General features: G+C 38.4%; 1 protein-coding gene across 2 annotated transcripts in view; it reads left to right on the plus strand.

Annotated features, from left to right (window-relative positions):
- LOC111869020 (serine/threonine-protein kinase mTOR) overlaps window positions 1-20,821 on the plus strand; it is a 68,631-nt gene that overhangs the window by 18,513 nt on the left and 29,297 nt on the right. For both annotated transcript variants that reach the window (XM_023860200.2, XM_023860199.2), the window contains exons 11-23: window positions 46-251; window positions 1,430-1,636; window positions 2,629-2,849; window positions 3,501-3,646; window positions 4,699-4,835; window positions 5,701-5,898; window positions 9,181-9,348; window positions 12,600-12,968; window positions 13,318-13,428; window positions 14,733-14,863; window positions 18,487-18,691; window positions 18,926-19,097; window positions 19,799-19,979. In XM_023860200.2, coding sequence (XP_023715968.1) covers window positions 46-251; window positions 1,430-1,636; window positions 2,629-2,849; window positions 3,501-3,646; window positions 4,699-4,835; window positions 5,701-5,898; window positions 9,181-9,348; window positions 12,600-12,968; window positions 13,318-13,428; window positions 14,733-14,863; window positions 18,487-18,691; window positions 18,926-19,097; window positions 19,799-19,979 — 2,452 coding nt within the window. The remainder of the gene's footprint in view (window positions 1-45; window positions 252-1,429; window positions 1,637-2,628; window positions 2,850-3,500; window positions 3,647-4,698; window positions 4,836-5,700; window positions 5,899-9,180; window positions 9,349-12,599; window positions 12,969-13,317; window positions 13,429-14,732; window positions 14,864-18,486; window positions 18,692-18,925; window positions 19,098-19,798; window positions 19,980-20,821) is intronic.

Genomic DNA, 20,821 nt, shown 5'->3' on the forward strand with positions numbered 1-20,821 from the left:
ATTTTTTGTTGATTTAATTCTGTAATTTTTTTTTCCTATTACTAGATGCTGATGTTCGTTACTGTGTACTTGAATCACTGGATGACAGTTTTGATAGTCATCTGGCACAAGCAGAGAACCTCAGTGCACTCTTTGTGGCAATGAATGATGAAGTATTTGAAATCCGTGAGCTTGCCATCTGCACAATTGGTCGTCTGAGCTGCATGAACCCTGCTTATGTAATGCCATCTCTTCGGAAGACCCTTATACAGGTTAGATTTTCATTTCAGCAAGTCAGTAGTATAAATTAAGGTTATTGTTGTTATTGCTTATTGATCTTCATTAATTTATATTGTGACATGAAGGCTGAAAATCTGGAATAGTGGAATGTATAGATGTGGCCAGTCAGCAGCACGGTAAACACATGTCTGCAACAATGGATATGCCCCAACAACAGAAGGACTGCTGGAAGCAATGTTTTTATGCGGTCTGTGCTGATGTTATATAATGAGGACATCAGCCAAGTCTATACAGAGGGTGAAGACGGGAGAGTTACATGACTCAGTTGCGAGACAGTAAAAAAAAAAAGTCATGAGCCCTGTGGGACTCAGGAATCAAGAATGATTGTGCTGGCAAGGGCCAACAAGAATTTACTGGTCGGTCGGTGACCAGAAGCCTTAATGTTTGCAGTAGTGATTTGTAAAGTTTGTAAATTAGAACATTATAATGATTTGTAATTACAAGTTATAAGGATTCAGTAAATCCAACTATCAGTCCAAATTATACATCTAGTCCAGCCGTGTCGAACATGCAGCCTGCGGGCCGCATGCAGCCCCCATAGCCACAAAGTGCGGCCCCTCAACTTTTAGAGCTAATTGATATTAAAATCAATATTAAAATTTTAGTAGAAATATTTTTTTGTAAAGACAATTTTCCAACAGACCAGAAGACAAGAAGTCTCACGCAGATATAAATTAGCAGGCTGCAGGAAGTTAAGTGTTTTGCTATTTCTAACATAATTTCATGTGTAATCTCTCTTTTTACGTATTGAAAAGTTGTTTGCTACTTGTCAAAAATGGCATTCTCTTGCTTTTTAAAACTGTAAGATATGGGACACTAGGTAATTATATTGAAATTATTCCTAAATAATAAATAGAATTAAATTTCCTTGTATCAAAATCTAATGTATATTTCTATTTTGAAGTGCGGCCCTGGACTATTATTTATAGGGCTGAGGTGGCCCTCTGTACAAGTTGAGTTTGACATGCCTGATCTAGTCAATAACACATGACAGTATATTTATCCAGTGACTAAAATACCTTGCCACCTTAGACTACTAACTAATCAGTAATGAACATTCTCTGGGCTGAGATTAGAACAGTCATATGACAATTACAATATACAATATGATCATGTTTTTCTGAGCTATGTTCATCATACTGAACTACAGTTCCTAACAGAGTTGGAACACAGTGGGATAGGACGCAACAAGGAGCAAAGTGCGCGCATGTTGGATCACTTGGTAGTGAATGCTCCCCGGCTTATTCGCCCATATATGGAACCCATTCTGAAGGTTCTTGTGCCTAAGCTGAAGGAACAAGAGCCCAATCCATGTGTAGTGGTCAGCGTTCTCACTGCAATTGGAGACTTAGCAGAGGTTAGTTTTCCTGCCAGATTCTTACCATTTCTGTAATTAATAAAACATGTTGAATAGCCCTGTCTTCTGGGATAATGCTGTACAGCTTGGTGTGCTTTGCATTATATCCTGGTTGGCTGTCACTGGAGTACACAGTTTTATGTCCCAGATGATAGAAGTCTTCATTGTCACTGCTGTGGGAACCTTGGATACAACAATAAAACATATTATTCATAGTACAGGTTTTAATTAAAAACAATTATTGTGTTAAGTTTGATTTCTGTAGGAACTTGCTGTGTATGAAGAAGAAAAGATCAAGGAAATGTGTAATAGATACATCATTTTGTAATTGCTTATTTATGTATGTGTGAACAGTTTTATTTCAGTACGAACATTTCTTTACGTTGTATGGTGATTATGGAATGACTGAAGCTCTTAGTGTTAGTGAATAGTCCATTTTTTAGTGAATTAATCTAGGAATGGCTACCCTAACTATGGCTTTACTGTATAATATTATATACATTCATAGCAGTATCATTCATCATCTTATGTATACAATCCTTTGATATTGTTATATTCTTTCCCACTGCTTTTCTCTCCGTTTCAGGTCCGGTAGTTTGACATACTAAAAAGCTTTATAGTGCTGTTATGTTGCCTTTCAGTTATTTAAATTCGTAAAGTGAACACTGTGGGTACCATAGCAGTCAGTAATAGATAATGGTTCAACAAGAATGTTAATCATAAGATTGACATAATAATTGTTCATTGTCATTATTTCTGTGCGATTTATATTTAAGCAGAATCTGGGCAAAGACCAGGCACTTCCAGGCATTTTTTCTGGAAAAATAGAAAACTATATGTGAAAATAATTGTTGAAGGTTGTCAGTGTGAATTCCAACATACATATCTATCGATCATGCCTTTTTAATAAACATAATTTTCAGAAGAATAGGAAAATGGTCCATTTTTATACTATGAATTTAAATACAGTTCATGACAATTTTATCTGGAAGGTTAATGGTAATGAGATGCAGCAATGGATGGGAGAATTACTTGCCATCCTCCTGGAGATGTTAGGAGATGCTAGCTCTCCTGAAAAACGAGGAGTGGCTCTGTGGGCTTTGGGCCAGTTGGTGGGGTCAACAGGTCATGTGGTAAAACCCTACAATCAGTATCCCACATTACTGGATGTTCTCATCAACTTCTTGAAGACTGAACAGCAGCCTATTATCAGGTATAACTACTCACTGAAGAATTTTTTCATATGTGTTCATAAGCCGTCGTCATCATCCTCTTCCTCCTCCTCCTCCACCTCATCATCATCATCCTATAGTCAGGGTAAGTGGAGTTTTACCTTACTTGTGTCCCCACTTTGTCACTACTACTGAGGTGTGCAGAAGTCAGGAAGGTCAAATAGACCATAACTGGAAGTACTAGCCACAAATTCTGTTATTTTCATCACATTATTATTTTTTTTTTGGCTGTACTGCATGGATTTTGTTTCAACTCCATAGTAAAACTGAAATCTATTCTTTTGTATATCTCTTATGTTCCAGTCCTGTCTGACTAGGGCAGTAGTACTCCTGTTGATTCTAAAAATTACCACCAAACCACATAGAGCAGAGTCTGCCCATGGATATATATTCAGTAATTCTGATGAGTTTTATACCATGTTTCTTTTGCTTGGTTTTATAATGATAACTGGTTAATTCTGGTTACTAAATCTCACCTTGTTGTTCTGTATCATAATTCTATTATTTGACTTTTTCTTTCATTATCCTGCACTGAAAATCCTGAAATATTAGACCGGCGCAGTATGTCACTATTTCAAATGTTGACATTTTCTGTGTGAATGATGTACTAATTTACTTGGATGTATGTTTAGGCGTGAAACCATTCGAGTACTCGGACTACTTGGGGCATTAGATCCATATAAGCATAAGATGAATCTTGGACAAATTGACACCCAAGTGGATTCCACAGCCCTTCTGTCCATAACAGACAATAAGACTGAAGCAGAGGCAAGCCATGGTATGTCAATCTTTTATTTAGAAATACTTTGATAATAACCTGAGCATATATTTGCAATTTCTGCACCACAGTTTTTAATAATATGAGCCCTGGTGTAAAATGGAGCATTTATGGAAATGTAATACAGTATTTCAGTCATAAAACTTTTATGAATATATTGAAATATCATGTACTTCTGCTGAATTACTCAAATATTAAAACATACCATTTTAAATAATTTTGTTATTTTATCTGATAATGATACCAACAGGACCATACAATGGACAGTCATGGGCATGTTCTTGACTACTTCCTCTCCTGGCTTGTATGATAATTATTGTGGAAAAAATGTGGAAAGTTGTTTAAGGTTTGTATGATATAAGGCAAACTTGGGTCTTTAACTATGCAATGTGTTATGACATGACAGCTGAAAGCCAGAGTAGAGGACCTAGAAAAGGCATCCATTGTTAAGCAATGGCTGGTGAGCATGTTTCCATGGCAACCAAAACATGCTCCCACATCAGTAATACCTGGGCCATCACTGGGGAACAGCATGCTTAACACGTCACTCAACAGTGGAGAATTTTTGGAAGTGGCTTTTTTTATGTGGTTATGCCAAGACTGCATGGTGAAGAATGAGAAAAGTTAGCCAATCATGGGTTGGAAGTCATCAGTCATGAGTCATGTGTTGGAGGTCAGCAGTCAAGAGTCTTGAACTGCATTGTTAGGCGCCACTACCAAGCAACGACTAGTGAAGACATAGCAGATGGAGAAAAGCTGGTGTTTGCAGTAATGATTTTTAGAATCTGAAAGTGTTATAATTATTTGTAGTTATGTTGCAAGTGTTCATTAAATGTGATCATCAACCCAAATCCAATGTCTAGTCATTAACACATGACATCTGGTGTTAGAAGTCATGTCACAGTTTAATTCATCTTTATTGCTACTGGTACAAAACCATAATTTCATAAGATCATCTTCTGTGCATTGACCATATGTCAGCATATTAATTGAAAAGGGTTAGATTTTTTTCTTCATACTTCTGCTAATTAACTGTTGTTTCACCTCGGTAGATCTGACTACAAGTGAGATGTTGGTGAACATGAGTTCTTCAACATTAGAAGAGTATTATCCTGCAATAGCTATAGCAACTCTCATGAGAATCATCCGTGATCCAACCTTGTCTCAGCACCATACAATGGTTGTTCAGGTAATTAGAGTGGACATAGGCTTTACAAATGTATCAATTTATTATATGAGATACAGATTTTTCCCTCTAATTTTGCATTTGTGACATGGGGTCATTCCGGTGTAGAAAACCGAGAATAATGGCTGTGGGGATCCGTTGCACTGACCATGTGACACCCTCTATCCGCTAAAGTTGGCACTAACTTCGCTGACAAATGGCAGTCGCTCGGTCGGTATAGTTCACTTGCGGACTACAGGCCACGGAGTTTATTTTTTTGGCATGGGCTAATAATATACTCATAAAAGAGCAAAATACTGGATTAGAATAAATGTGAGCCACCCGTACTACAAAGGATTGATTGGTTTTGATAGATAGCATTGCAATTTGTTGCACGAACTGGCTGCTCTGTTTCATGTGTACTGACTGGCAGCACAGCATGCCCTCATCAGAGATGAGATTCTAAAAAGTATAAAAGCCTGATGGGATGGAATAAAGAATAAAAACATGAGAAAGAATATAAAGATAAGTTGAATGGAAAAGAAATTATTAAATAACAGAAAAAAGTATGTATTTTAAGAATGAAGGAAGGCAATCCCAAAGAAGGTTTTGAACATGAAACCAAAGAGAAATGCCCAAGAAGCAGACTAAGATAATATGGGAACAACAGGTTAAGTAGGATGTTACATAATAAAAACACAGGAAAGAGCTGCTCAGGGGCTTGTCTCTTTCCATTTCTCATAATGAAGGTCACTGTTGTTGTTTTTTTATCTCTTTTTGTTGTACCNCTTTTAAATGCTTTTTTCCTTCTATCTGATCTCACCAAATTTTATAGAATTAAAAAATTTCCCTTCATTATTGTTTGATGTGTCACTTGTTATGTTGGCAGGCTGTTACATTCATCTTCAAGTCCTTGGGCATAAAGTGTGTTCCATACATTTCCCATGTGATGCCAAGTTTCTTGAATGTGGTCCGAACAGCTGATGTCAATTTCAGGGAGTTCCTTTTCCAACAGTTGGCTGTCTTGATTGCTATTGTTAAGCAGCATATTCGTAATTACCTTGATGATATCTTCACACTTATAAAGGTAGGTTTGTTATTCTTATCAGAAGACTTATGTCTGTGGGTTATTTAATGATGTTTTCAGTAGTTAGATTGTATGACATTGAGTGGATGAGTGATAAATGAATGATGATTCAAGAAGGATTTGAAACAAAGTGGTCAGTTATTTTTTATTTGATTTTTATATTTTGTGCCCTGTTATGTATGATAAGTACTGGTACGGGAGCCACCATTGCCTGATAATGATATTATCCCATTATTTGCCTGAAGGGACCGAGGAAAACTACAAAAAAGAACCTTGTTCAGGATAACTGACCTCCCAGCTGAGATTCAGATTGAATTGGACAAAATTCTCCTTGTCTTGCATTGTCAAAAGTAATACAGACATGTTCCACCTTTAATGTAAGAGACCAAGTTTCACTCTTATACAGAAACACAGGTAAAATGTAGTGTTGTATATTCTAATTTTTATGTTTTTAGACAGCAGATGAGAAAACAAAAGGTTTTGGACTGAATGGTAGCAAGTATTACCCATATTCAGTCTCCTTTTAATTTCCTAGTGAATCAAATTCTGATTTGTTACTCTTGTTCCAAAATATTTTAACTGTGCCACATTTTCAAAGAATCTGATAGCTGTCTTTATATCATGACTGCCCTGCCTTCTGGTTGCAAAACAGAAACACATTTTGTTTTCTCTGCATTTACTTCTAGACCAACCCCCTTATTAGCATCAGTTAAAGTTTCTGTATTCTTTGTCGTATGTATGTTACCTCCCAGTAGATTCACATCATCAGCATAGACCAGCAGGTGATATGACCCATTTAATTTCATTCCCACCTGGTTTTCATGGACCTTCCTAATTGCATATTCTAAAGCAAAGTTGAAAAGTGATGGCATTAAAACATCTCCTTGTTTTAAATCATTTTGAATAGGAAAATTATCAGACAGATGTTTACCTATATGGTCTTTACTGTACATTTTATTTAAACACATTTTAATGAGCTTAACTAGTTCCATGGGTACCCCAAACTCTATGAGAATGTTGTACTATACTTACCTCCTAACCGAATCATAGGCTTTCCTGAAATCTGTGAAAAGCTCATATACTGTCTCATTGTACTCCCATTTTTTCTCCAGTATCTGTCAAATGCAAAAAATCTCATCAGCAGTTGATCTGTTACATCGAAACCTACACTGATGATCCCCGATAATTTCATCTGTATATGGACTTAACCTTGAGGGATGGATATTGGATAAAATTTTGTATAAAGTTGATAGCAGTGATATCCCCTGATAATTACTGCAGTCAGTTTTATTGCCCATCTTGTGAACGGGTACAATAATTATTATAAAAAATTGCCTGATCAGTGGAAGGAGTCTGTTATAATAGACTCCTTCCACTGATCAGGCAATTTTTCCTTTTGCCAAATAGAAGTAATTAGCTTATGGATCTTAGAACGTAATATTTCACCTCCTGCTTGAATAAGTTCTGCCAGAATTTGATCACTACCTGGTGATTCATACCGTTTCAATTTTGCAATAGCACTTTCAGCCTTAGAAGGGCTAGGGTCAGGTACTAACAGCTCTGCTGTATGTACGTATTTCTGTCTGGCTAACATCACTGACCCTATGTACATTCAATAACTGAGAGAAGTAGTTCTTCCACCTATTCAAAATGTTGTGGGAATCTGCAAGCTGATCACCGTTCTCATCCTTCACTAAGTTACTGCTAGGCTGGTAACCCCTTTTAAAGTAATTTATTCCTCTATACAGGTCTCTAATATTCTTGTTCTTACTGTTCATTGCAAGCTCATCAATTTTGTCTTTCAGATATTCCCTCTTTTTGTTCCTGAAATGCCTGCTGGTTTCACATCTTATATTGTTCAGATAATCACATTTTATTTTGCCTTGATTCTGTCACCACTGCAATTCATCGTGTTTCCTTTCATCTAATAATTCTGAGCATCCTTTGTCGAACCATGGCTTATGCTTCTTCAGTTCATAATAACCTAGACTCTCTTGGCAGAAATTTTTATATTCTCTCTAATAATTTGCCACGCTCTATTAATATCCACCTCAGTGTCTTAAGTTTTCCAAAACTGTGAACCTATTTGAGATTTCAACATGATACTGCTCTTTTCCCTCTATCTTGTTTAATTTCTTGAGATGGAACCTCTCCCTATAAACTCTGTGCATTGTTTGTTTATTCACTGACTGTTTTTCCCTAACTTTTGCCACCACCATGTAGTGGTGAGTATCAGAATATGCTGGCCTGCACAATCAGACATCAAGTACACTTGAATGCTGTCTCCTATCTATCAAAGTATCTTTCCTTCAGGAGATGTTCCAGTAAATTTATGAATGTTACAATGTGAGAATGTTGTACTTTTGACAGATTTTGGATGTGGCAAAGTTTACTACTCTAACTCCATTTTCATTAGTAATTTCATGTGAACTCTCATTCCAAATTGTAAGATTGAAGATGTCTTCACTACCTACTTTGGCATTGAAATCTCCTAACAAAATTTTAGTATTTTAATTAGGGAATTTATTGAATACACGTTCTAGTTCCTCATAGAAGCTGTTCTTCACATCCTCAGTTCTATCCTCTGTCAGGCATGAACATTCAGAACAATGGTACCACTCCAGCAACCTCGTAGTTTTACATGCTATCACTAACAAACTCTACCCTCTTAACTGCTGATATGATTCTCTTATGTACAAGAAAACCTGTACCTATTCATGATTCCCATTCTACTGTCCCTAGAAAAACATATATTCACCTGCTGGTTTGGTGCCACCTTTGTCCCGTCTGACCTCTTGTACTCCACTGAATCCAACTTATATTTTGGTATTTCTTTCACAATTGTCATGAGGGAACCTGCTTTACACAGATTTATTGCATTCTGTGTACCAAATCTGTATCCATTTTCCCTAGATTGGGCTGTTTATCCAAAGAATCCATTCAACATTGAGGCCCTTTTTGACATTTTGTAACAAGTTTATTTTTTACGGTGAGGAGTTGTTAGCCCCACGTCCAACACCCAAGTTGGAGACCACCAAGGGGACCACCCCTTGTTGGCCGTCTGTGACTAGTTATTTATTATATTCACAGCTACCCTCCACTCCTGGAGGTCGACGTCTCTGTTTACAACCTGCGGACATACTATGCTCTAGTGATGCAGGACCCACCTAACAAGGACAGTTTAGTAAATACATTATTTTTTTGTGAATTGCAGTGAAGTACCAAGCTAATATAAGATTATTTTTATATGTGAAAATATTGTGATTGGCGATTATTTTGCAGGAATTCTGGACAATTAACAGCCCGTTGCAGAGCACTCTAATTCTTTTGGTGGAGCACATTGCTGTTGCTCTTGGGGCTGAGTTCAAGATTTACCTCCCCCAGCTCATGCCTCAGATCTTGCGAGTTCTCATGCATGACACCAGCAAGGATCGGGCTGTTACCATTAAGGTGAGGGGACAGATGGGTGCCATGTGCATGCATTTTGTTCTGCATGGAGGAGATGAATGTGTACCTATCTCATTTATGCTGTCCAGACTGCTTTTGTTTTTTCAGCTTAGTTTCTCTGTCATTTCCTAATATGGAGCATGCATACTTATTCTGAGATAATGATGATATAGATTGAAAGAGTTTTGGAACAGGGCTGAAAAGAATATTTGTATGTGAGAGATGAAGAAACAAAGGATGGAGAACTACATGATAAAGACCTTCACAATTTAAACTCTTCACTTTATTTTCTGATGGTGACTGAATCAAGAAGGTTGTGTAGTTCAAGGCAGGTAGCGCTTATGGAGGAAACAAGAAATGAAAAGAACATTTTTGTTTGAAACTTCAAGGGAATAAGCAACTTTGAAAACTGTGGTATTAATGGAAATTAAAATGGATCCTGTATAAGTTGGTTGTATGGTTATGAAATGGATTGAAATGGCTCAGATTGAGTTCAGTTACAGTTATTTTCAAGCAGTTATAAGTACTTAAATAAAGACAGTGTAAAACAGCCTTTTAATATATGTAGCTTACAAAATTTATCCCCTGCAGTTGTATGCATTTACCATAACAGGTACAAGGAGGATCAGTTCCAGTGCTTAGGCATGGCTCCATTCATCTGTCAAACATCTGTATGAGACAGAAGCACCAGTTACTCATGTAACAGTGTGCTCTGTAATCCGTGAAAGAACAGTGAGGTATTTACCTTGCCATACCATGATGATTCATTATGAAATATGGAATAGAAAGTTCAGATTTTTATCTTTGAGTCATGCTAGACATTTATACAATATCTTAAAAATGAATCAAACAATTGATGCCTGGTTTAGCAGTGTTGCCAATATTTTGATTATGCAGGATGATAATATGTATTTGGGCTGCCAGACTGAGGGCATTTTACATTGCTGAGTGTTAGAGTACTATGCCATAAAGGCTTGTGGGAGATCTGGAACTAAGCTTCCATGCATTCACACCATGGAGACTGCCTGTGCTCATCGGGGAAAGGGCTCTAGATTTAGCATTGAATTGGAGGCTAGGTTTGCCTAAGGGATGTTCTAGACTTGGTAGAGAAGAGATAAAGTTTGACTGGCTGCTTGCCATGGACTATGACCATCATGTAAATTACTCATCATTATACCAGACAAGATCTAAAAGATTGTGATGATGGATAGTGTTGAAAAATATATTATTTGTGTTATACCAGACAGATTATTAAGAAGGTAATGTGAAGTTGTCCACGCACATAACTAATTAAGCCATGAAGACATGTGGAGAAGTGGATTTGTTAGAAATGTAAAAAGTTATTTAGCAGGGAATTTTCTTTGTTTCTGTGACATGACATATCCTGAGGTTACAGATGAAGGAGGTGCTGTATAGTTGTGAATCCGTTGGGTAAGCAGTCACAGGCAGCTGATAAGTGGTGGATCTGCAGTTTGGATGTTGGATGTATATCTTGCAATCCCTCACCATAAGGGTACCAGTTATGTTGTGAATTGTCACAATGGTCCTCAGATTTGAGCAGACTGGGAAAAATAAATGCATGCAGAATTTAATTTAGAATCCCTGCATGTGTTAACTATACTTAATAATATTTCAAATGGACCTTAAATAAAGAGGATGTGAAGAAATCTGTTGTCTCCGGGTAGGATATAGTGGCATTTTCTGAAACTTCAGGTTCAGTAAAAGTAAGGAAATTGTTGACTATTTAACTTCCAGATTTTCAAGAAAGGTCCTATAGCAGCAGTATTGCCTTTTGTTTTTAGATGGTACAGGGACAAAAGAACTGCACCTTAGATTCAGACAATACTGTATTATTGCTGAGCATAGTAAATTTCCACGGTGTGTTTAGAAATTTAAGGTGATTAGCTCATGTGTGAGATTATGCCTGTAGATATGGAAGAATATTTATTCATTTGATAGGGCAGTAGGACAAAACTATACCTTATGTTCAGATAAACTAGGTACATTCATGTATCTGTTTAGCTAAAGCAGGCAGCTACTGGGGCCTGGATGAGACCTGTTTGCCTGTATGTATTGTGACATCTCCACTCAAAACCAGTATTGTGGAGCCAGAAGAGACAGCCATTGCTAGGGAACAGCTTGATAAATACACTTATGTGGCAATGAATACACAAACACAACAGTGGAAGAACTGTTTCAGGTGGTGTATTCTATTCTGTCCATGTAGAGGCTATATAAGGATAGCCAATTGGAGCTATGAGATAGGTAAGTTCTGAGTCAGAAGCAAGTGCTGGCCTACGATAGTGAGTGGTAGCCAGTGGTGGCCAGGAGTTGTGGCAATGAGGAGCTATGAGACAGTCAGCAGCTGGTAAGGATGTGAACCCTGAAGCTGAGGAATCTACAGTGTTGGGAGCTGTTACTAAGCTACAACTGGTAAAGACAGCACACTGAGAAGACTTAGTGTGTGCTGTAGTGAAATGTAGAGGGTGTGAATTCACCACAGCGCTATAAGTATTTGTGGTTATGGTTTGTAAGAGGCCAGTAAATTCAATTACCAATACAAATCCCATGTCTAATCACTAAACACATGACAGTTTGAAAGAATATTTATGTAAGAGTACAGGAGGAGAGGGGTTAGTTTTGTCACTGTAGTGGCTAGGCTATGGGCTGGATGACAAAGGAATTGGGGTTCAATTCCTAGCAGGTTCAACAGTTTTTGTCTTCATAGCATCCAGACTGGGGCCCCCAGCCTCAAATTTAGTGGATATCAGGGGCCTTTTCACTGGGGGTGAAGCAGCCAGGGCGTGAATCAGGATGGTGACTTACATTTAGTGTGGTAAAGATGAAGTTGTCCATGTGCTTAATAAATTAAGTGCCATGCTTTGATAATGTGCAAGGGAATGGAAGCATAGCTCCATCATTCTTGACCTCATCATTAGATGGAGGTGAGTGGTGAGCTTCATGCCCTGGCCACTTTACCTTCAGTGAAAAAGCCCTTGGTGCCCATTGGATAGGAGGCTGAGTGGGCCCCAGAGCCAGTCTGCACACTGTGGAGAAGAGAAAAACCTCTTGCCCTTGCTAGGAATCAACCCCTGGCTATCCAGACTCCTTCCATTTAATAATAAGGTTAAAAATGTGTGGCTGTATACTTTCATCCCTGCATATGACTATATGGCATTTTGCTTAGTTAAGCACAGGGACAGCTTAAGAGTACGGGACCAGATACAGTTCCTTATGAAACTTATTTCTTGCAGCTGCTGTTGGCACTACAGAAATTTGGCAACAATCTTGACGACTACTTGCACTTGGTGCTTCCTCCCATTGTACGTCTCTTCGATGCAGCTGACTGTCCACTGCCTGTATGCCGTGTTGCTCTTGAGACAGTGGACCATCTGGCTGATACTTTAGATTTCACTGACTTTGCGTCACGTATTGTTCATCCACTTGTTCGCACATTGGACTCCTGCCCAGAGCTACGCCCTCCTGCCATGGAAACTCTTTGTGCTCTTGTTGTCCAACTCGGTCGCAAGTACCAGATCTTCATTCCACTAGTTCAAAGAGTCATTGCAAAACACAAGATAAATTGCCAACGATATGAAATAGTGACTTGCAAGATTGTTACGGTAAGTTCAGTTCTTTATGGAGTTATGGTATCTTAAGGTCTGAATGTGATGTTCAGTCTTTGAAATGATGTCACTGTTTAGGTCCAGTCAGGGGATTGAGACTGAAACCTCTGTACTTGCTAAGTTATTTTATGTAAAAATTATACTTAAATCGTTTTGTGCAAAAGTCAGAATTGTATTGGGGTGAAAACAGAGATTCTGATCAATGTATGGGAAAACCATGTCAGGTGCCAAAGAGGCAACCTGTACTGAGCAGTTGGTGGTTAGTTATTTTGGATTTGAGAGCCATACATATAATTCTGTAATCTGAAAATGTTAAGTAGTTAAAGCTATATTCTGGGTGATTTAGGATACAACAATAGCTGAAGAAGAGGACTACATGTTGATGAGGCACAGATTGTCCCGACACAAGAACAGAGATATTGCTTTAACTTCTTCTGATACAACTACAATCAAGAGGGTGAGTTTGACATTTATATGCAACTGCAACTTATTTGGTTCATAAGCGGCCTCCGTAGTCTAGGCGTAATGTTCCCACCTCATGACTCAAGGTACATGGGTTCAAACCCGGTGGAGGTCATGGAATTTTTAAGGGTGGAAAAATTCAGGGAACAAGTCCTCTGGGAGGGACTTTAAGCCGTGAGTCCCGTGTCGTAGATTTACGGCACGTAAAAGATCCTCATGTCTCTAGGAGACCTCTGAGCAAAATTAGGCAAGAAGTTTCCCACCCAAGTAGTTTCCAATGCCTCCGGTAGATGGGGAAGTTATCAGGTACCACTGCCAGAAGAGGGCCGATCTTGCTGGCAGAAAGGGGAGATAGCGAGCACCAGTACCGGTAGGTTATGGCAACAGTAGAAATTAAAGGGGGACGTACAATAGACTACTAGTCATGGTGCATGGGGAAACCCACCCCCTCTAATACTGAATAACTGAACTGAATATTTGGTTCATATGGGAAACATTGCTTGTGGCAGGGATGAACAAACTTGGTACAACAGATGGTCCATGAAAAACATTTATTTTTTGGTTTGTTATGATGCTGTATCAACAACAAAAGTTGTATAACATTGAATGAATAGTGAACTAGGAAGGATGTGAAAGGGCCTATTGTGGCATGTTTTAAGGAACTGTCCTAGAGTATGTCTGGCTGGACTGTGTTAAATGGAAACATCACTGAAGAAACCTTCCTACCTAGTTGTGATTGAGAAGCTCCTGATTGTGAAGCAGGTGGGCTGACCCCTAGTTAGTGATATTGTTTTAAGAAACTTCCAAAATAGATCTTGTGGGACTGGAGGAAAACAGGACATTTTTAGGTAGAAGAGTGAGTCCACTCATTGAGGTCCCAACTGAGATTATTATGAACAAGATGGATTAAGTATTTTTCTTCCTCTATGACGTTCAGTTATGAGAGACATTGCAGTTTTATGCTTTGTATTTTAAGTTATCAGTTTTACATATGGAATTGCTTCAGATTTTTTTTTTTTTTTTGTATTGTGGCTTTCCTTAATAGTATTACTGGAACTTTGTTCTGTTAAAGTCAAAATTACCTGAAAGGTGGACTGAATTCCACAGACTGTATCTCACATACATGTGTTATAAGGTTTACCAGAATGCTGTTTCATGTCTGTCATGTTGAAACTGTTTCAGTATATATTACATTTTGTAAGGAGACATAATATATGAGAAGAATAAACGTATTCATAATTAAAATCAATGAAAGATAATGTATTAAAATTTTCACCATGCATAGGTTTTCTTTTACAGTTACATGTCTCACCAGCAAACCTTCAGAGGGCATGGACAGCAACAAGAAGAGTTTCCAAAGATGACTGGCTTGAATGGCTGCGAAGACTTAGTATTGAATTGCTGAAAGAATCACCGTCACCAGCTCTGAGGTACCACTAGTCTTTCAGATCACGTTATAATAAAAGTCAGTAACAACAGATGTGCGATTAAAATTTTTTAATTTGAAGTTCAAAGGCTTGTCTGTAATAAAGTGTAATAAAAGTCACAGAATATTATCTTCTGGGTTATAATACATAGGTAAGTCAATAAGTAAGTTACAAATGGATATAGAACTTAAACAAATAAGAATGCTGATTTGAAAAATGCTTTTATTTCTCAGCATAATCTCCCTGTACAATGAGGCCCTTGTCCCATCATTTCAGAAACCCCTGAAAACCGGTAGCATAAAATTCTTTGGGCTGCTGTCGGAACCAGGCAGCGACTTCCCTTTACAGGGAACATCCTCAGGAAACTTCATAAGGCCATTCAACGGAAGCGACCAGGATTCCTCACCGAAGGCATTGCTCTTGCATGAGAATGCACATCTCCATACTGCCAACAGGACAAATGAGACACTGCGAAATTTCAAGTGAGAAGTCCTCGAGCATCCTCCATATAGCCCTGACCTTGCTCCAAGCTACTTCAATTTGTTGGGCCCTCTTAAACAACGTCTTTCGGCTGAAAATTTTCCTGACTGTGAAGCTGTAGAGAAGGAAGTCACTGCCCGGTTCCGACAGCAGCGCAAAGAATTTTATGCTGCTGGTTTTCAGGGGCTTGTGAAATGATGAGACAAGTGCCTCGATGTACAGGGAGATTATGTTGAGAAATAAAAGCATTTTTCAAATCAGTACTCTTATTTGTTTAAGTTCTGTATCCATTTTTAACTTACTTATTGACTTACCCTTGTACCTTGTAGTCTAGTAGAAATCCAGCATTGTTCCTTCAAACATCAATGGGCTTCTACCGGACTCTGTTGTGTTACATCCAAGAAAATAGTTCTGTTTGTAGCCACTGTTGTGAGAACCTCAAATTCGACAGCAGAACTTTTTAACAGAAGTCATGGTCCCAGAAACACAACTTGAATCGGGAACTAAGTTAAAAAAATCTGCTTACCTGTAATGTTTACCTTATGTCCCATATGGATATTTCAATTTTTGCTGCTGATCTCCCTCGACTTGCTTCTGACGAGGGGGCAGGTATATTTTGGTAGCATTAATACATGTTGAAGCCCATCACAGTGGTCGTGTGGTCTGAGGCATGAACTGTCTTAGCCTGCTTCAACACTGGAATTGTGGGTTTGACTCCCTCTTGAGGCATGGATATCTGTTTGTATTTATTCTGCATTTATGTTGCCTGTGTTAAGCTAGTGCCCTTGTGATGGGCTGATTCCCCGTCCAGGGAATCCTACTGACTGTAAAAAGATCAAGAAACTGAAAAAGCAGCCAAGGTCCAACAAAGGGCTGTAGAGCAATAGATAGATGGCTGGATGGATTGATGGGCAGACGGACACTCGGATGGAATACAGGTTGAAGAATGATCAATGCAGATGTAAAGATTTTCCGCTTTCAGACATTGTGTGCCCATAAAGTTACAATGTGTGCTGTGTCTGTCCATCCATTCTGTAGATTGTGTATGTCTGTTTACCTTCACATAACTCATATATACAGATGTTTCACGACTTTAGGGCATAACTGCAGGAGGTGATTTCCTAGGTCTTTGTGATCTAAAAAGTTCATATAAACATGTGTCCGATTTTGGACGGTTATGGAATTATGACCGTTTTTTCATTCCCGTATATGCCCTCGTGTGAACCGCGTCTTATCATCTGGCGGGTCGCTATTTTTAGCCAGCTACAGACAGTGTTCTCGTTATCTCAACACTTGAGAGGTACCTAAGGTGTGGTGGGTTGGTATGTCCGGCCACGACTAATGTGGCAGCTACTGGTGTCCAGAACAGTTCTCGTCTTGGTACGTCTGTTACATTCACGATGCCATTTACATTTTCATTTGAGGAGTACGCAGATATGATTTATGTGTATGGGTTTTGTGACGGTAACTCAGTTCTTGCCATAGCTGAATATCAGCAGTGATTTCCGAAACATAGAATACCGAACCAGAGAGTGTTTACGGGAGTTTACCAGGCATTGCGAGATACCGGTAGAATTCCTGGAGTTCATATTGCAGCCAAGCGTGGTGTTTATGAAGTCGTCAGTGAAGAAGTCATTGTTCGTATGGTACACCGCAGTCCACGTACGAATACGCGAAGAATTGCCAGCCAGGTCTCCAGACTTAAGCCCACTGGATTATTGTGTGTGGGGATGGATGAAAGAACTGGTTTACAATGTGAAGATGGCAATGCGAGATGCTTTGCTTGGTTGCATTCTGGACACAGCTGACCACTTAAGAAACAGCCAGCTGAAGCTGGTACTTGCTACCCGCACGGTTCACAACTGAGCGGCGGCAGCCTGTGTTGCGGCGAGCAGTGGTATTTTCGAAAATCAGCTTTAAGCACCAATCAATTCAAATTAAAGGTAATTTCACGAAGTTAACTTTACATTCATACTTTAAATGTATCATGTATTATGCTGGTTTATTATTTTGTTCCATTTATTGTCAGTAATCGTTACCTTCTATTCTGAGTTTAAAATGGTCATAATTCCATAACCGTCCAAAATCGGACACATGTTTACGAGTATATAAACTTTTTTTGATCACAAAGACCTAGGAAATCACCTCCTGCAGATATGCCCTAAAGTCGTGAAACACCATGTATATATATGTTTTATATGACTTGTGTGTGTATATTTCTTAATAAATTATATTCAAATTGAGTCTTTGGATTCTGTCGTCTAGTTGTGACTGGCATTCAATGATCTGTATTCATTTTTATATTTGTCTTATTGAAGTAACATTACATTGAAAAATATTTCAGATAGTTTCTTAATTAAATAAAATTTCATTACATATATAATATTTCATCATATGATTCACAAGCTTCTTTTTCCAAAACTTCATTATCAGAAGCATGGTTCAGCGCCATGTGGCGTTGGTACTGACAGCATTGTTAAATAACCAACTTAAAAAAATTTAAAAGAATTGTTTGTATCAGTCAAATATAAACCTGCTCTATATGAAGCTCAAATTAAAATTCCATCCGCATTCTTCAGAAATACGCATCATACAACCTATAGTTGAAGCAATTGTCAAAATAATGAATTGGAAAAAAGTTTCTGACTCTACGTGTTGTAAGAACACATTTGTTTCTTCAAAATAATGGAACTGGCATTCTTTCATTTGTTTTTCTTGCTGTTGCTGAAGAAAATGTTTAGTGACATATTTAAATGCTCTTTGATTCTGATAATTTAAGACACTTTTACACAGAAGATGAGGAAAGTTTGTGTGTTTCAGTACATATAGTATTCATTTAGGATTTGAGTGGTAATAAATTTAGGATCCAAAAAGTAAATAAATAAGATTGTAGAAATAGAGGAGTTCACCATATTTGAGAGAGATATCCTGTACAAGATGTGAGATCACACATTTAATTATATGAAAGTGAAAGAAAGAAATTTTAATTGTTTATATGCATCAGTAATAAATGAATATCAGTGTCAGTGAAGTACAGAAAATACATATTCTCCAACGTTTCCAGGCTTGTTTGATGTGTTTACTATCCCAAATACTGAATTTATATTTCATGGATTTTAAAGCTGTCCCCCATAAATGGGTTTCAGGTCATGTTGGGCTCTAGCACAGACATACTCACAGCTACCTCGGGATCTCTTCAACGCTGCGTTTGTTTCCTGTTGGACTGAACTCAGTGAGTCATTGCAGAATGAGTTAATCCAAAGCTTGGAGCAGGCACTGATGGTTCCAGATCTACCAGAAATCACACAGACAATCCTGAACTTGGCTGAGTTCATGGAACATTGTGACAAGGTGATGTAGAATATCCTTAAGCACTTTGCATGTAAGAATACATTGGAGTGGCTCAGGATAGCATTGAATTACGAGCTTTGTTCATGACAGAGTTTAATATTGGTTTCTGATGCCAGTGAAGGAGTGACTGGATTGGTTGCAGCATTTAATTATGAACCAACCAGCTGTGAGCTTATACCTTCTGCATGTCTTTGCTTATGCATCTCATAGATTGCTTGATTATCTATATTATAGGGCCCACTGCCTCTAGATCCTCAGTTGCTGGGTGAGAGAGCCATGCATTGTCGAGCCTATGCTAAGGCACTCCACTACAAGGAGGAGGAGTTCCATACGGGCCCCAACTCACAGGTGTTTGAAGCTCTGATATCCATTAACAATAAGCTGCAGCAGAAAGAGGCTGCTGCAGGTAAGCCATAACACTGTACTAAGTTTTAAATGATAGATAGAATGATTAAATAGCTTAATCTCTTCATACAGTAAAAGGTAAAGTTAAAGTTGTCCCTATGCATAATTAATTAAGCACCATACCATGAAGATATATGGGGAGTGGAGGTGTTCTTGACCTCAGCAGTAGGTGGAAGTGAGTTGTCACCTTCATGCTTTGGTCGCTTTACTCCAAGGGAGAAGCCCTCTACTAGACATTGTGTAAGAGGCTGGGTGGGTGCAAGAACTGGTCTGGGTGCTGTGGAGAGGAGAAAAATCTTGTGTCCCTGCTGGGTATTGAACCCCAATTCCTTGATCATTCAGCCTGTAGCCCACCACTATGCTAACTGAGCTATTTTGTCAGGATGGTGGTGAGTGTTCAGGTTCAATGGTAGTGAATAATTTCCTACTAACCATGGAGGAGCATTGGATTTACTGTTGTTTGTTGTCCATGTATGATCGAATAAGTTATAAATGAGAGGATGTAAAACTTACAGGAAGTTATGTGGAGCCAAGACAATGTCAGCCTTCTGAAAGGCTTGAAAGCTGCACCTGGTCCTTTATCATGGTGAAAAACGTGGAGGTTTCTAAACGAATCTACTACCAGTACTTATTCAAATTGTGAATTCTAAGAAACTGATGTGGTAAGTAACTTTTTCTTGCTTGTTTCCAAACTGAATCCAGGTTTGCTGGAGTACGTGATGAATCATCAAGGTTCAGACCTCAAAGTACAGGAACGTTGGTATGAGAAGCTACACAACTGGGAGAAGGCGCTTCATTCTTACCAGGAACGGCTGGAAGACAACTCTGAGGATGTGGACTTGGCTTTGGGACAGATGAGGTGCATGGAGGCGCTTGGAGAATGGTAAGGTCCACATTGTGACATATGAGGGGGCGGGGGGGGGAAGAATGGTGAAGAAGCAGTCATGGCCTACTTTCATATGTTCGGGTAAAAAGGCCAGATTTAATAACCTCTTTATTTAATCTAGAAGGAAAGAGCATATTATGTTGAAAAGTCACTCAGATATTACTTTTGGTTTAATTTAGTGACACTCGTAACAGCTTAGAATATATGATAAGTGAATAACAAAGTGACAAGATTTGAAAGAAACCAGTTACAGCCTAATAGGGTATTATTCTGCTATAATTTCCTGGAGGGACTGGGGAAAACTGAAAATCCTCACAGGATAGTTGGTGACCCAGCTAAGATTTGAACTGGTCACCTCCCAAATACAAGTCTGTAGTGTTAACACTTGAGCCAGTCTTTTATTCACAACATATCAGTTTGAATGAAGAGACAGCAACAATGTGGAAATATGTTGTTGAGTGGAATACACATATCTTTCAAATGTGTTCTTTGGTGTTTTGCATACCTCATTTGGTCATAGAAATTGAACTTTATGAGAGCTGTATTTTATGATGTATAAAGATTGGGAGGCTCAGTAAAATCTGTTATAAGCTTCTTGAAAATTATTGATTTGTTGAATCGATATGAATCACAGTTAAATTTGCCCGCCAACTTTCAGTTCCAGCTCCTATCTGATTATTTTAAATCCTTTTGAGATCAAACATGCAGATGGACATAACCTCATTCATTCATTCATTCATTCATTCATCTGTAATCTGTTAAGACGACAGGTCCACAGTCTCTTCCAAAACAGTTCCTCCACTTAATGCGATCTAGAGCTTTCTCCTTCAAATGAAAAT

This window comes from Cryptotermes secundus, unplaced genomic scaffold (genome assembly GCF_002891405.2).
Source record: "Cryptotermes secundus unplaced genomic scaffold, Csec_1.0 scaffold70, whole genome shotgun sequence".
NCBI lineage: Eukaryota > Metazoa > Arthropoda > Insecta > Blattodea > Kalotermitidae > Cryptotermes > Cryptotermes secundus.